A 16,255-nucleotide genomic window follows, 5' to 3' on the forward strand; every position below is an offset into this window, starting at 1 on the left:
ACAAAGTGAATCAGCTACACATATACATATATCCCCATATCCCCTCCCTCTTGTGTCTCCCTCCCACCCTCCCTATCCCACCCCTCTAGGTGGTCAGAAAGCCCTAAGCTGATCTCCCTGTGCTATGCGGCTGCTTCCCACTAGCTATCTATTTTACATTTGGGAGTGTATATATGTCCATGCCACTCTCTCACTTTGTCCCAGCTTCCCCTTCCCCCTCCCCGTGCCCTCAAGTCCATTCTCTACGTCTGCATCTTTATTCCTGTCCTGCCCCAGCAATCTCACTACTGGGCATATACCCTGAGAAAACCATAATTCAAAAAGGGTCATGTACCACAGTGTTCATTGCAGCTCTATTTATAATAGCCAGGACATGGAAGCAATCTAAGTGTCCATCGACAGATGAATGGATAAAGAAGATGTGGCACATATACACAATGGAATATTACTCAACCATAAAAAGAAATGAAATTGAGTTATTTGTAGTGAGGTGGATGGACCTAGATTCTGTCATACAGAGTGAAGTAAGTCAGAAGGAGAAAAACAAATACCATATGCTAACACGTATATATGGAATCTAAAAAAGAACAAAACAGAAAAGGTTCGGGAGCAGGAGTTTTGATCCTCTGGAACCGTAACAAACAACTTAGAGTAAATGAATCAGGCGCCTGGGTGCCTGGAGGAGTCTGGAAGCCTCTCTCTGATGGTGTTCTTTGTTTTTACAGGTCTAATCTCATAAATGTTGCACTAGGCTCAGTGCTGTGCATTTTTAGGCTGTTATATTTTTCCACCTGTGTACTTCATAAAAGTAAGCACTTTTATGCTCCCTTTAAAAAGGGGATCTCCCATTTGAATTGCCAAGAAGGAATTCATTAAGCATACATATATGTGCAGTATCTCCATCTGTCACTGAAGTGAGTATGAATGTATATCTATCTATCTATCTATCTATCTATCTATCTATCTATCTATCTATCATCTATCAATCATTATCTCCCTGTTTACCTATCTGTATCAGTCTGCTTAGGCTGCTATAACAAAATATCATAGACTGAGTGTCTTGAACAACAGACGTTTCACACAGTTCTGGAGTCTGGGAAGTCCAAGATCAAGGCAAATCCAGTTCCTGGTGAGTCCTCCTTTTTTGGCTTGTAGAGGGCCACCTTCTTGCTGTCTCTTCACATGGTGGAGAGGGAAAGCTCTGGTGTATCTTCCTCTTCATATAAGAGCTAATCACATCATGGCAGCTTCACCCTCATGACCTCTTCTAAACCTAATTACCTCCTGAAGGCTCCACCTCCTAATTTCATCATACATAAGAGGATAGGGTTTCAACATATGAATTTGGTTGGGGGGGGCACAGAAATTCAGTCCTTAACTCTATCTATCTATCTATCTATCTATCTATCTATCTATCTATCTATCTATCTATCTATCTCTCTCTCTATCTCTCTATCTCTGTATCTGTCTGTCTATGTATCTATCTATCTCTCTATATCTCTGTCTCTCTATCTGTCTATCTATCTATCTCTACCTATCTATCTATCTGTCTATCTCTCTATCTATCTGTGTATCTATCTATCTGTGTGTCTATCTATCTATCTCTCCATCTCTCTATCTCTCTATCTGTCTATCTATCTCTCTATCTCTATCTCTCTCTCTGTCTATCTCTCTATCTCTCTATCTGTCTATGTATCTATCTATCTATGTATCTGTCTATCTATATCTACCTGTCTATCCATCTATCCTTATGTATAGAACAGTAACAGTGGCTTATAAGTCACTTCCCTACATTATTTTATCCTTCCAAAACTCTTGAGAGGTCAATAGGCCATAGGAAAAGCACTGAGTTCACTGAAGCACTTGAAGGTTGAATTAACTGTTTGTGATCACTCAGTCAATAAATGGTGATGCAGGGAATTCCACACACATCTTCTCTGTCCTCCTTTCCTCCTTCCCTCCCTCCTACTTGCTGACTCTATTCCAGCCACATTATTTACTAATTCTTCCCTGAGGACACTGGCATCCTTCCTCTGGGCCTTGCAGAGGTTATTCCCATGATCTGGAATGCTTTTCCCTCAGATGTCTGACTCATCTGCCTCCCTCTAGACTGTTCAAATTCCACCTTCCCAGTAAGACTTATCCTGTCTACCGTTTACGTTGAAAGCCTTGCTCCTCTCTGCCCACAATCTCACCTCACTATATACTGCTTAATCTCCATAGCATTTATTCCTGGCGAACCTACCAGAGAATGTACATGGGTTTCTGTTCTCCCTTCCAACTGGAAGATAGGCTGCACAGACTCAGGAATTTTGCCATTATTAAACCTGGTTGAGGCCCAGTAGAACTCTAGGGCCAGCCAGAACTGGGCACAATTGTCACTCTTGTGATTTGATATTTTAGTGGGTTAGCTCAGAGCCAAGCCAGTTATTAAAGAGGATCTTTTCTGCTATTTTAAGCAACATGGTACATTTGAGGTCAACTTAAATTTTCAATAATTACAGAGCAGGTATGAACTCTTCCTTTGTTTCTCTAGACACATGGACCTGGATGCCAAATCTGTCCTCTCTGGGTGTAAAGGGAATATATGAAGTTGACTGGCCTAAGTCTCAGTTGAATAAAAAGATGCCCCAAAAGACATTTCAACATTTTTGAAAAGTACAGTCATTAAGTGTGGTTCCTTATCACACATCAGGGATTCTCTAGCCTCCAGTGTGGTCAGAGTGGTGAGAGGACAGAGAGACATATAGAGAAGCCAGGGTGAGTCACCCCATCTCTCCCTCCTCTGGACCTTAGTTCCTCCTGATTGTCACTCGTTACACTGAAAACAGATTTCAGGAGTCAGCACATGCAGCCATAATGTGTGCCTAATTCCACATCCCAGTCACTGGGACACAAAATTTTGGTGTCTTAAGTCTGGCTCACACATCACCACTCACATATGTCAGTTCTTCCTCTACAGCTGAGTCAGTGAGTAAAGACACATAAACAGAAGCAGATTAATATGAACAAGGTTTTATTGACATATATATATGTACATAAAGCTGGGAAAGAGAAGGGCCCATTGAGGCAAATGCATAGGGGGAGGGGAAGCATCTGAAAACAGCAGTGGGCATCCTGCCAGTTCCAAGTCTAGGGAAAACTGGCCAGGAGCTTGGGTCCGCCAAGTTAACAGGCAAGCCAGGGATGGCACAGTGGATGATACAGCCAGCTCTCTTCCATTCTCCTAACTGGAACTTCTCAAGTCTGGTGTAGTTCTGAAGTGAGCTCATATGCTCCTCACCCTCCAACACACACACACACACACACACACACACACACACACTCTTGCACACCGCTGAGGTGTGGTCCTCCGGCTTGCTGTAGGAAGAGAGGAGGTTAAGTTTCACTTCAAGGGGCTGAGCCGCTTTCCAGTGAGGCAAAGTCCATTCATGGTGACACACAGTTTGCAGAATAAGATCTGCTCTTCATTTGTTGAGTTTCTTCATAGAAGAAAGGAATTCGCTGGTGGCTCCTATGAAGCCCTGGGCAGGTTATGCAGCTGCCAGACTCCTATGAGCACAGGCACAGCTGCCGTGACCAGGGGCCTGCAAACACAATGCTGGCTCGTCTAAGTCAGAGGGGCGTCCTGACTCGGGGACCCCAGTGTTCTTCCTGAGAGTGGAGGTTCCTCTCTAAATATGGATGCTGCTATCCCCCATGGCACCACCTGGGTTTTGACCGGGCGGGTGGGCAGGTGCTTTGTATGAATGTGGCACCAGAAGTGTATCCAGTCACAGCAGGTGTGGTGCTGTCCCCCATGCCGCCCCCCCCACCGGTTCTCAGCACAGATGGGTTCCAAGTCTGATGGCAGTTATTGACACAGGGCCTCCCAGCACCGGTGAGATGTTGTGCCCTCCATCCGCACTACCTGTGTGTTGGCCAGGTGGGTCCCAGTTGTAAGCGGGAATACCAGGTCCTCCAGTCATGGGCATGATGTTGTTCCCTCCTAGATGGCCACCACCTGGATTGTGGGCAGGCGGGCGCCTTGTGTTTGGAAATAAGGCAGAACTAGAAGTGTGTTGAAACCCACGGGTGGTAAGCACACTTGCAACTCCAACAGATGTGGTGTGCTCTGATGGAAGGTGGAAACTGACATGTCCCTTGACACAGATTTCTTCTCCTTGGTGATGGAACTTTTAAAAGTAGATTTTCTACGTCCAGATGGGCCCTGTGTGCAGTGACGGAAAGTGGGAACCCTAGGGCCTCCCATCGTGGGGATGGTGTTGTTCCCTGCCATCACCGTACCACCTGTATTCAGCCCAGGTAGGCCCCAGGTATTTGGATTTAAGGTGGAATCAGGTATGTTCCCAAATGCTGGGATGGTTCCTGCCCCTCCTAGTGCAGCAGCCTTGCCGTGGTCAGGTAGATGGCAGGTTGTCTGGCCCGAAGTAGGAACAGAAGCGGTGCTGGGTGCCCCACTTAGTCCTGCCCCGAAGTTAAGTGGTCTGGATGCCTGTGAGTGAGTGAGGCCTGGGGCTGACACACCGACCCCAAGGCTCCCACCGGCCGTAGGGGCTGCAGGTCCCCTGAACAGTGGGCCCGGTGTGGTGTCGGCAAAGAGCGAGCTACTGTCCCCAGTACTGGGCATCCTGGTGGCAAGTCCGAAGCCAGTAGCAACGGACACAGCCCTGGGGAGAATGCCTGGGTTGTCGCCAAAGGCCGGCTGCATGTTGCTGGTGGTGGCGAATAGGGAAGCTGGCAAAGCTGACGGCATGATGCTGACTCGCGGTGGATAGGCTGCAGGAGCGACTAGGACTTTATCTTGTGCTGAGGCTGCTGGGTTTCCCAATAGAAAATTATCGTTAGGCCTCTGCCCATCGTTGGCCCCCAATGTGGCCTGAGACGGGAGACCTGGGTCTAAGGAAGCTTGAAGTGTTGGTCTATCTGTTGGCCGGCGTTGCAGGTAAATGAGTCGAGGCATGGGCTGAGGCATTGCTACCACTGGGTGGTGTGTTCCCAGAACTAGGAACAGCCCTGTGAAATGTCTATTGGTTCTGCCTGGAGACAGGGGCAGACTGGAAAATGACAGCCTGGGAAGGAGGTGTGGTGTCCATAGGTACAGTGTCAGAGCTGCTGCCTGCTGAAGCATTGGTGACGGCCGAAGCCGTAACTGGGGGGCTGGGGAAAACAGGAGCCGAATGGAAAATGACAGCCTGGGAAGGAGGTGTAGTGTCCATAGGTACAGTGTCAGAGCTGCTGCCTGCTGAAGCACTGGTGATGGCCGAAGCCGTAAATGAGGGGCTGGGGAAAACAGGAGCCGAATGGAAAATGACAGCCTGGGAAGGAGGTGTGGTGTCCATAGGTACAGTGTCAGAGCTGCTGCCTGATGAAGCACCAGTGACGGCCGAAGTCTTAAATGGGGGACTGGGGAAAACAGGAGCCGAATGGAAAATGACAGCCTGGGAAGGAGGTGTGGTGTCCATAGGTTTGGTGTCAGAGCTGCTGCCTGCTGAAGCACCAATGACGGCCGAAGCCGTAAATGGGGGTCTGGGGAAGACAGGAGCCGAAGCTGTAAATGGGGGGCTGGGGAAAACAGGACCTGAAGCCATAAATGGGGGGCTGGGGAAAACAGGAGCCGAAGCTGTAAATGGGGGGCTGGGGAAAACAGGACCTGAAGCCATAAATGGGGGGCTGGGGAAAACAGGAGCTGAAGCCGTAAATGGGCGGCTGGAGAAAACAGGAGCACCAGGGAGAGAGGCCCTCTGCTGCCCATCAGAGGTCCCAAATATGGGCTGAGGGTTGGTTTGGGGGCCAAAGGGATGGTTAAAAATTGGGGTGGCGCAGGGGACCATTGGCACAGGTGGGGTGATGGACACTGGTACCCCTGCAGGGTGCCTCTGCTCCACCCTGAAACCTGGGGGAGACCTAACAATGACAGCTTGGGAAGGGGCAGTAGTGTCCGTGTAGACACTAGGCTGCAAGGTCAAACTTCCAGATGCCGTGACCATGCTGGTGGAAGGGATTGCCACAGAAGTCATGGGCTGCCCAGTTACAATAGGGGGATTGATGGTAGGGACTGGAAGAGGGGTAGGTAAGTATAAAGGAGGGGTAGAATCTACACAGATGGGTGTTGGGGGTTCTTTTTCATGGGACGGTGGCTGGACCTTCCTTATATTCTTGGGGATCTTTTTCCAGCGACACTGAATGTTCTTCTCCAAGGTGCCTGGGTTTTTGGCAGCAGCTAAGCACAGAAGCTTAGGAGGAGGGGGCAGCTCACCTCGATCCCATGTCAGTGCCTCGTTCCCCGACGGGGGCGACCTCAGCCTTGGCAGCGGCAGAAAAAGCGGCAGGGGAATCTTCCGCTTCCAGGGCCTACTGCTGGTAGATAGCAGGGAAGAGGAGCTTCTTGTTGGGATGCGTGAAGACTCTTCACGCTGCAGCTCCTTCCCAGACATCGGTGAGCCTGGTGATTTGGGCCGGTGGTCTTCACCCAGCACTTTTTTTGTTGGCTTCTCCAGCAGCAGGGAGCAGCATGCGGTTGGGGCAGAGGACACCATGGCATGGGATGGGACCTTCACCTCCCTCTTCTCACCTCCTTCCCAGGCTGTCATTTTCCATTCTGCCCCTGTTTTCCCCAGCCCCCGTCTCCTCAGTGGGAGGTGACTGGATGGTACCAGCTTCCTGATGTTGACTCCCTGCTCAGGGCAGATGGCAGGCGCTGGAGCAGAAGGGTGGTCCCGGTCAGATGTGGCAGCCTCCCAGGAAGGCAAAACCAGCGGGTGACAGCCCACCGGGGCCCCACGGCGGGGCGGGCGGTGGGGCCGGCGGCGGTGGCGGAGCCAAGTACGAAATTTGCATAGTAAATTGCCCATGTAGGACCGGTTGTGCGCCAAGCGATCCGAGAACAGAGTGAAACTGGGAGAGCTTCTCCTTAGCTTCACCTCCTCTCAAGGTCTAGCACGCACTGGACACTGGATGGCTCAGCCTGGCGCTTGTGACATGTCCATTGTACCCGTCACAGAGAAAGGGTGGGCGGGGAAGGGGGTGGGGCGGGGGGCGCATGCAAGCCCAGCCCGTGGAGAAACCCCGGCCCAAGGGCAAAGGGCGGGGCCCCAGAGCCCGACCCCTTCTGGACTTTCTAGTGGCTGGGACTTCTCGCTGTGGGTGCCAGGTGTTTGGCACCGTATGGGCCACCATGCGGAGACTGTTGGGGACTGTGGAAGCCTTCTCCTGCAGAGCTCACCCTGCCTGGGCACCGGCTCTGCAGGCCCCTCAGCCCTGCGTATGTATCGGCCAGCCCTTCCCCCACAAGGGGCCCAGGGGCCAGAGCCTGTTCAGAGCTGAGTGCAGGAGGCACCCAGAGCTTGCCAGGCTGTGGCCAGCCTCCTCCAGGGACCTCCCCCGCTTCTCTGCGAGGCCTGATGACGGGAGCACCTTCTCCAGGGCTGCTCAGCTGCCAGCATCACCAGGAGCCAGGTGGCGAAGGTTTCTGAGCAGGGGATGCAGAGCCCTGACCCGACTGGGTGCTGCACCCCACGATGTCCCTTCCTGGCAGATAGGTTCTTTCTTCACTTCTTTTTCAAAATTTGGTAAAACAACATTTAAACCTTCGACTGTTCTTCAGGTTATACAGATGGTAGTGGCTTAGCTAGGATTCGAAGCAAGGCTGTGTGATTCCAGAGCTCGTGCTCTGGACTGTGGTGCCTCCTTATCATATATGCTTCATGTGTTACTTTTTTTTTTTTTTTTCTTGTGGCCCTTATGGTACTTAGCCCTAAGTGCCATACGTGTGATGAACACATACACTGCCCTGTAGGAGGTCTTCTTTTGTTCAACGCATGAATTGCTCATCCACCACACTGGGTTCTAGTCTCAGAAGATACAGGTCAGGGAGCACCAGTTGTCAGCATAGCAGCACCCCACATTTCTAATTGAGGCTTGCAGCCCAGATTTTCCCTTTGGTCTAGTTTGAAGGATCCAGATATGTAAAGCTTATATTCTAGATAAATCATGGGCTATCCGGAAAGAAATTCACCAGTAAGTTATTCCAGTTTCTCTGGCCTTCCTGGAGTATATCCAGTAAGGCATCTCATTCATGTCTGGAAAGCAAATATATCATTTATTGCAACTTCATCGTGGAGCGACGTATTGGTTTAAAGTATGATCAACACAATTTGGTCATTGTGAGTATGCCAGCTGGGTCCACTGTTTACTACACATATGTAACTCTAGCGATTCTTATGCCCAAGAGAGGAGACATACTCTTGGGTGTCTAGGGCAAGGGAAACATGTGTTGTTATTCAGGAGCTGGAAGCTTCAGCATGACAGGAAAGAATTGAAAAATCCTGGTCTACACATCACTTTACCTTGTTTGAAACTTGTTTCTTTGGCTTCATTGGAGTGTTTTCTCTCTCCTGGGGCTGACATTGTGTGTTCTGTATCACGCATGTGACATGTAGAAGTTTCAGAACCCAGAGTCATATAGATGAGTAAAAATTTATTTATATATTTTAGTTTAAAATCTATTGAAAATAACACTGGGCATAATTCATATATTCCAAAATTAGTTTGACCCTCTGCCCATGAGATTCTTTTTATGATATGTGACAGCTAATTTGGACTTCCATCCCCAATAAACTTTGAGGTTTGAGGACACAAAAGGTTTTGCTCAGACCTAAATTCTGTCTGAAAAAAAGGGGTAAATATTATAAGCCCTTTCTAACCTCTCCAGGAGCAGAAATGATTTACAGCTGTGGCATTGAACCATAATTCCTTGATCTCATTTGAGAAGAGTTCAGTAAGAAACAATGTCCTGATTTTTGTTTGTTTTGTTTGTTCCCTGTTTTCTTGTCTTGCTTACCAACAATCCATTGTAATTCATGAGTTTGTATGGCAGCAGGCTGAGTGTTCCCTGGAGCTCATTAAATGAACTTTTGTTCCTAAAATGATTTTTGTCTCCTTGTTTTCAGCCCCTCTTCTTTCCTCTGCCCTTGACTATAACCAGAGCTCAGCAAAAGCTGACTGGCTTTGTGCAGACCCTACTTAGGGTAGTCTTTTCTTAATGATTTTATTCATGGCTCCTCCATTTCATTGTTTGCCTTCTCGAAATGTGTTGAAATCTTTCTGTGGTTGATGACTTCCACAATGTCTTGGCTTTTATTGGTTGCTTAATTTTGGTGTTTCTACAGTTTTATTTAAATATGGTTTCAGGAGGAACAGAAAGTAAAGGTTTCCTAGTCTGCCATCTTGAGCTGAAAATCCCTGTTGATTTTAGCATCCAGTGTTCCCATCGGAAAACACCCAACCTTGGCATTAATAGATGTAACACTCAAGATTTCAGCTTTTCTTGAGCAATCACTAAGGATTTAATATGTGGTCATTTCTAATAGGAAAATAATAACTATCTCATGGAGTTGATTTGAGGATTAAATTAGATAATGAACATGAAAATGCTTTGTAAGGTTTAAAAATCTATAAAAATGTTTTGTGTTATTATTTGATTTGTTGCTATTTCAACTTTAGCTGACAGTTGTTTATGACCTTGCTTATGTGAGAAAATGCCTTCTGGTTTATTGTGTTGAAAGCCAGAATATATTTTTCAATAGCTGAATGGAAATGGCATCATTTGTGAAGGTTAAGGGTGAAGGCATAAATGTTTCTTGACACCTGTCACTTTACAATGTTTTCAGGAACTAATTGACTCATGTATTCCTCTTCCAAATTTTGCTGAGGACCTCCTACCAGCCAGATGCCTTCCATCAGGTGTTGGAAAGCATTTTCTGGATTTTAAATGTCTTAGGCTTTGTGGGCCATATACAGTTTCTGTAGCTTCTCCTCCCCTTTTTTCTTCAACAACCTTTCGAAACGTGAGAACCATTATTAGCTCACAGTCACACAGATCCAGGCTGAGCGCCTGATTTGATTTGTGGCCAGTATTTGCCGATCCCGGCTCTGCGTCCTCACTGAGGAGGAGGCGCATTTTTGAGTAAATCACTTCTTTGAATCAACTGTTGGTCTTCTGGGGCTTGTCCTTATTCTCCTACAGTCTCTAATCAACATGGCATCCAGAGAGATCCTATTAAAACAGGTCAGATCATGTCACCCAAGTCTCTTCAATGGCTTCTTCACAGGAAAAGCAAAGTCCTCAAAGTGCCTCCACAGCCCTAGAAATCTGGGCCTCTGTTTCCTCTCTGACTGTTTCCTTCTCCTCTCCACTTTGCTCCCTCTGTTTTCCACACACTGACATCCTTTCTGCTCCTTGGATACTCCAAACCCACTCTTGCCTCATTGCCCTTCCATCTGACTGTTCCCTATGCTTGTACTATTCACTTCCCAGATATGCACCTTGCTCCCTCTCACAACCTTAAGTTCCCTCTTAAATTTTATCTTCCCCAGAAAGCCCTCATTGATCACTTACTTTCAGATCGCAGCCTCCTCCTACCAGCTAACAATCTCCATCTCCCTTCCCTGCTTGCTGTTTTTTTCCAGCACTTAGCTGATATACTAGTTATTCTACCCATTTATTTAATTTTTATTTACATATTTAAACTTATGATTTTATATTTGCTTCTTTACTTTTGTCTCTCCCCTCAGCTCGAGAGAGGCTATATTCATCTGTGTTGATCACTGCTGTGTTTCCTGAACATGCCTATAAAACATACTGAAGAAGGGTGCCTGAAATTTGGTAAGGGATCAATCAATTTTCTTGGCTGAATGAAGAAATATGTTCCTAAATTAATGAACAAATCTCTGGGGTTTCTGAATTAAGGACTAATGGGAAGAGGAAGGCAAAGGGTTGGGACAGGGTACTGCAAGAAGTAGTATTTGGAGTACTCTGATAGCTATCCTAATAGATACGATTTTGTTCATTTAAGTAGTTTTAATGAGAGAGCTGGGAACTAGGGACACACAGCATCAAGAGTTTTATAATGCATTCTGTAGAGTTCTTTTTAAGTGTGTACAAATATCATTGAAAATATATGCATGCATATACACCTCTGTTACTTTATTTAGTGCTTTACAAGAGCCCCTCAGTGAAGGGGTAGTAGCAACTATCAGTATCCTTCCTTTATGATGAGCTTAATTTATTCAAAGTTACATCATAATTTATTGGTAACTGAGAAACTAGACTTAGTTATTGAGTAGACCCTCCCTAGAAACCTATGACATTAATAAAACCAACAAAAATTTGTTCAGTTTCCAATGATACACACACTACAGACTCAATTATGGGCCATCCATTTTAATGAAGGGCAGAAGTGATTTAACAAATACAGAGCAAACAGAATATTAAGTTTTGTCCTCCATTAATATTAGTAACGGGTAAAGTAGGCTCCAGCGCCTTCAAGATAGCTTGAGACCATTATCTCTGTGTCATGGGCAGGGGGATGTTCAGCCAGGATGTCTTTCTCTGTCACTGAGAAAAATTTCCATAATATATAATGATACTTACTGAAACAGATATGGGGCCTTTGGGTAATTAGGAATCCGTTAGCATATTTTTCCGGAAGCCTTGACTACAAAATGAAGATAGCAGATTTGGACACTTTCAGCTATGAAGAAGTTGTTTGGGTATTCATCTTTATGCCAAATGAAATAAGCTTATTTCATCTCTGCAGCTTCCCATATACCATTTTCCAACCTCTGTTTTGTGTTTGGAAAGACTTTTAGAAATTAAAAATCAAGTTAAAAAGTGAGTGACAACTTAAATGGTATATGGAATATTTTGCTGACTTACAGGAGCATGCAGAATTAAATATGACCCAGTTGAAATGTTAATTTTATTTTAATATGTATGTTGGGGTGGAGTCTTCAAGGTGCCAGAAAACAAGAATTCACCCATCCTGTTTGGAACTGCAGCACACACACACCTTCAGTTACCAGTTCTGTTCATTCCACAGGATCATCTTGAGAATACATACTGTTTTTTATGTACCTGGTATATATCTCAATTAGTTTGAAGAATTTCCCAGATACCTGTTAATATGTAGTTCTCCAATTCCAATCTTGCCACGTCCTGTACCAGTGACACAGCACATAGGAATTTTATTTCTCTTTCTTTCTCTGGGTTGTTCAGAACCCAATGAAAGAACAATGGAATGGCATCAAAGAGATCAGGGTTCTTGACCCAGATTTACCATAAAATAATTGTGTCCTCTTGGGAAAATTATAGTTATTCTAGGCCCCTTTCCTTTTCTTTACTTTGACAGAGCTGCACTAGATGACCCCAAATAACATTGCACTCTTTCAGTCGTAGCTTAGATGTGATTGGTTTTCTGAAACAAATGAAGACAATGACACATGAAGCTGTGCAACATCTCTGTCACTATGTTTTCTTAGAGTTGCCTCCATTTTACAGATGATGAGATGGCTGAGCACAGAAGTAGATGTTTTGACCAGAAGTTCCAGAGTAAATGGAACTAAACCACAAGTTTCCTTCTTTTCTGAAGCTCACTTAGCCAAAACATAGGCTGCTGAATATTAAGCTGTAAAGCGTATTATCAGTATAGTTTAAAAGAAGCTGTTCTTCTAGGATTTCCAATTAATAGCAAGAGGTTTTGAAATTCTTCAAAGATCATCTAATTTTGTGAGATTTACAGCTCTATTTTCCTGTCAAGCAAGTTGTATTAGTGCCAGATAATCATGTGAGCTTCTGGATGCTTCTCTGAACCTCTTGAAGTTTTCTTCTTGCTATCTGAAATTCATGCCAGATAAGCCTTTTTCTAGAGTGTATGTACAGACTTGTGTATTTTTATATAGGAAAGCGATGCAGTGAGTCAGGACGGGGGTTAAGCCCTCATTCTCAGACTGTCATTGAGCTCCTGGTGAAATACAATCATCATTTCCTAAGAATCGAAAAGCAGTTATCTCTAGTTTTTAATCCCATTAACTATTTATACATTTACGTATGATACATGTACTTATTGTACCTACTAGGTGTGTTCTCTTTGGGACGTACAAAGCTCTTTGAGACATAGGTTGTTCATTTTTTTGTTTTCCCACAAATACTGTGACCTTTTGAGCAGGAAGGTCTATATTTTACTAACATCTAGAACCAGCAGTTAACATGGTGTCTAAGATGTAGTCAATAAATATGAAATAGATAAATGAACACATTTCTAAGGAAGGGCCAGGACATGAACAATAGAAAATTTTCATTTTCAGTCACAAAGCCACAACAGACATAAAAATTATACAGACAACAAGTGCTACAGTCATTCAAAGAAGGCATAGAATAGATACAACAAGGATCTCCTCTATGGCACAGGGAACTCTACTCAATATTTTGTAATAACTTATAAGGGAAAAGAATGTGAAAAAGGAAGCACTGTGCTCTACACCTGAAAGTAACACAACATTGTAAATCAACTATACTTCAATTAAAAAACAAACAGACAACAACAACAACAAAAAACCAAAGAGGTCTTAGAAGTTCTTATGAGATTCCATAAGAGAAGACAAATGAGGACGGGAGAGATGGCTTTTGAATCAATACAGAGGAGAAGTCACAGAGAAACTTGTCTTTGGCCTGAACTTGAGTTTCCATTAAGATTGCAACGCAGGGATATTACAGATGAAGGTAATCACATAAACTTACTATACTGAAACTTGCAGAGGTTATGAGTATTGTTCAAGATCCCAAAGAAAGTGCATTGTGGAATCAGAATTTTAAGTGAGGCCTAATGAACTAAAAACAAACAAACAAACAAGCCCTTCCTGTGATACCACGTTGCCTTTGAAGTTGTTTTTTTGGTGGGTTGGTAGAAGCTGGTTCCAGTGTTTCTTGCAGGAATGACTAGTTCTGTCCCCCCGCGGCCCCCCACCCCCGAGTTGATCCTCCAAGTCTCCTTTAGAATGGACTTGCTAAAATGCAGACACACAAGTATTCATGACGCCTATGTCCAGTCATTTCTTCTGCCATTGCCTACTTCACTTCTGGATTATATGAACAATTCACTGTCTTCATTTTCCCTCCTCCAAGAATTCCTTTCTCCCTATGGGGCACCTGGGAAACTCACTTCATTTTTCAAAACTCAATTTACATATTATGTCTTTTGTGCAGTCTTCTTTTTAGTGTTGTGATCACACGCTCCTTTTTGCTGCCCTTGCACTTCTGCATGCCTGATTGTTGCACTCGCTACACTGCATTGTAATTTTATTTTTTACATATCTCTGTCTTCTCCTGGGCAACATTCCTTGGGGCCAGGGACTACCTTTTTTCATCTATTGATGTTGCCTTAGCATGTTACTTGTTGTGAAGTAGTTAGTTATAAAAATGAGATTTGATTAAATTGAAAATTGTTATGTACCTATTAGTTATTATCATTTACAGATATAACAGGAAAAAATATTAATGTTGGTGCTGAAAGTTCACTTCTAGTAAATGGTGGTGGTACTTGACTTCACTTATATTATTTTCCCCACTATTTTATATCTTTCTACCTGATAGCTCTTCTTTATTTCCATCTATGTTTCTTTATTACTAAACCAAGGAAAACAGGGATAAGGGTAGGGCTAGGCCATACTTGGCTGGAATAGTAAAGAAATTGTGTGGGGTTTTGGTGAGAAAATCCTGAAGCATACAGGTCTGCATCTTCCCTTTGAGGCACGTGGAGGGGTCTGCTTCTAAACAGTTTTATTAGCAACTAATCAAGATGCTTTTGCACAAGGCTCCTGATTAGCTGTTGGTACACTAAGAGTGAATCAGAGTTAGTGTAGTTTCTGATTTCTTTTACATTGTCAATGTGGATGATCATTTTTTACTGCTGGGGGTGGTGGTGGTGGGGAGTGAGGGAATGTTCCTTTCCTGCTCCTGATGTTTCAGTCCTGTCAAGAGAGCTCTTAGGGTCATTTCAGCCCTGCTTCTTTACTGACTCTGCCCCAGGGTGATCAAGTGACTTATATAGAAAGCGTGAAAAGAATTAAGTGAGCATGCTTGCCTTGACTAATTCTGTTCTCTCCCTTGAGAGTGTGAGTGAGTGTCTTCTTGTTTCTCTCATTCTGTGTATTACTAGTTAGTAAATCTGCCCAATTCTGGGGTTCCGTTATGTGATCATTTCATTGAAACTGGATTCTCAAGCCAGGGTTATCAACAGTAACAGGAATATTCGGCCCTCCATCTTTTCTCTTTTATCTTATTTCCTAATTTATTCCAAACCAAATGGAATTAAGGCATTGTACTTGCTGGAAGGTAATTAAAAGACCCTAACATTTGGTGCATTACCTGGGAACACTGAGAAATAAAAAGAAAGGAGCAGACATTTTGGAGAGGAAAATGTCCATGTGGAAAATATTTTGATACTGCCAAGGAAGGTAGTCTAGTGCCTTGGTCTTTAATGTATGGTGGGATGTTGAGACCTTTGACTGTTTGAAAATATTTAGGTTTGTGCAGTAAACTGCTGAAGCCTAGAACAGGTTTAATGCATGCTGTGTAAGTGTCCCGTGCTTGCTGGGAGACTAATCAACTTGGAGGCTTAACACAATAGAAATTTACTATCTCACAGTTGTAGAGGCCGGAAGTGTGATATCAAGGCGTCAGCAAGGCTGCTCTCCCTACAGGTGCTCTATGGGAGATTCTATCCCTGCCTCTTTCAGCTTCTGGTGGTGGCCAGCTTCCTTGGCTTGAGGCCACGTCACTCAGTTTTTGTCTCTGTCTTCACATCACCCCCTTTCTGTGTCTGTATCTTCTCTTTTGTCTATCTCAAATGTCCCTCTGCCCTTCTTGTATAATAAGTACAATTTTCATTATATTTAGGACCCATCCAGATAATATAGGATGGAAATCCCATCTCAAGATCCTTAATGACATTTGCAAAACCTTTTTTTTCAAATGAGGTAACAGTCAAGGATTAGGACATGGATATATCCTTTTGGGGGCCACCATCCAACCCACTATACCAGCCATAAGATACTTTGATTTTGGCTGATGGCTGCAGCTTATGGTGTGGCAGAGTGGCTGTTTCTTTAGAGCCACTTAAGTAAAGGTCTGACATAAAGAAAAGGGGCGTTAGGGAGTTGCAGGTGACTGAGCAATACCTGGAGCGGAATGAATAAGGCACCTGGAGGGTCTTTAGTATACAGACACCTTTACCTGGCACTTGACATGAGAGTGTGCAGGAGTTTACAGGACAGGAAAGTCTCAGGCAGCCGTCCACCTTGCCTTACTCTTCAGGTACAGTTTTTCCCAAGCAGGCTTGACTGAGACAAAAACTCAACTGTAAGGAAAACATGTTTTGTAGAACTTGTCGGCATTGACACATATGGTCTACCGTAG

General features: G+C 44.6%; 1 protein-coding gene across 7 annotated transcripts in view; it reads left to right on the forward strand.

Moving 5' to 3' along the window:
- Positions 1-2,200: 2,200 nt before the first annotated feature.
- The window catches only part of LOC309622321 (uncharacterized protein), a 30,040-nt gene continuing 15,985 nt past the window's right edge, over positions 2,201-16,255 (forward strand). For 5 of the 7 annotated variants that reach the window (XM_082409430.1, XM_082409429.1, XM_082409432.1 and 2 more), the window contains exons 1-2: positions 2,201-6,825; positions 10,576-10,666. In XM_082409430.1, the coding sequence (XP_082265556.1) occupies positions 5,065-5,778 (714 nt within the window). In that variant the 5' untranslated portion in view covers positions 2,201-5,064 and the 3' untranslated portion in view covers positions 5,779-6,825; positions 10,576-10,666. Of the gene's footprint in view, positions 6,826-10,575; positions 10,667-11,492; positions 13,744-13,771; positions 16,250-16,255 lie in introns of those variants that run through there. The other 2 variants (XM_082409433.1, XM_082409434.1) reach the window with 2 other exon arrangements.

This window comes from Balaenoptera borealis (genome assembly GCF_965194805.1).
Source record: "Balaenoptera borealis genome assembly, contig: HAP1_SCAFFOLD_2101, whole genome shotgun sequence".
In the NCBI taxonomy this organism is placed as follows: Eukaryota; Metazoa; Chordata; class Mammalia; order Artiodactyla; family Balaenopteridae; genus Balaenoptera; species Balaenoptera borealis.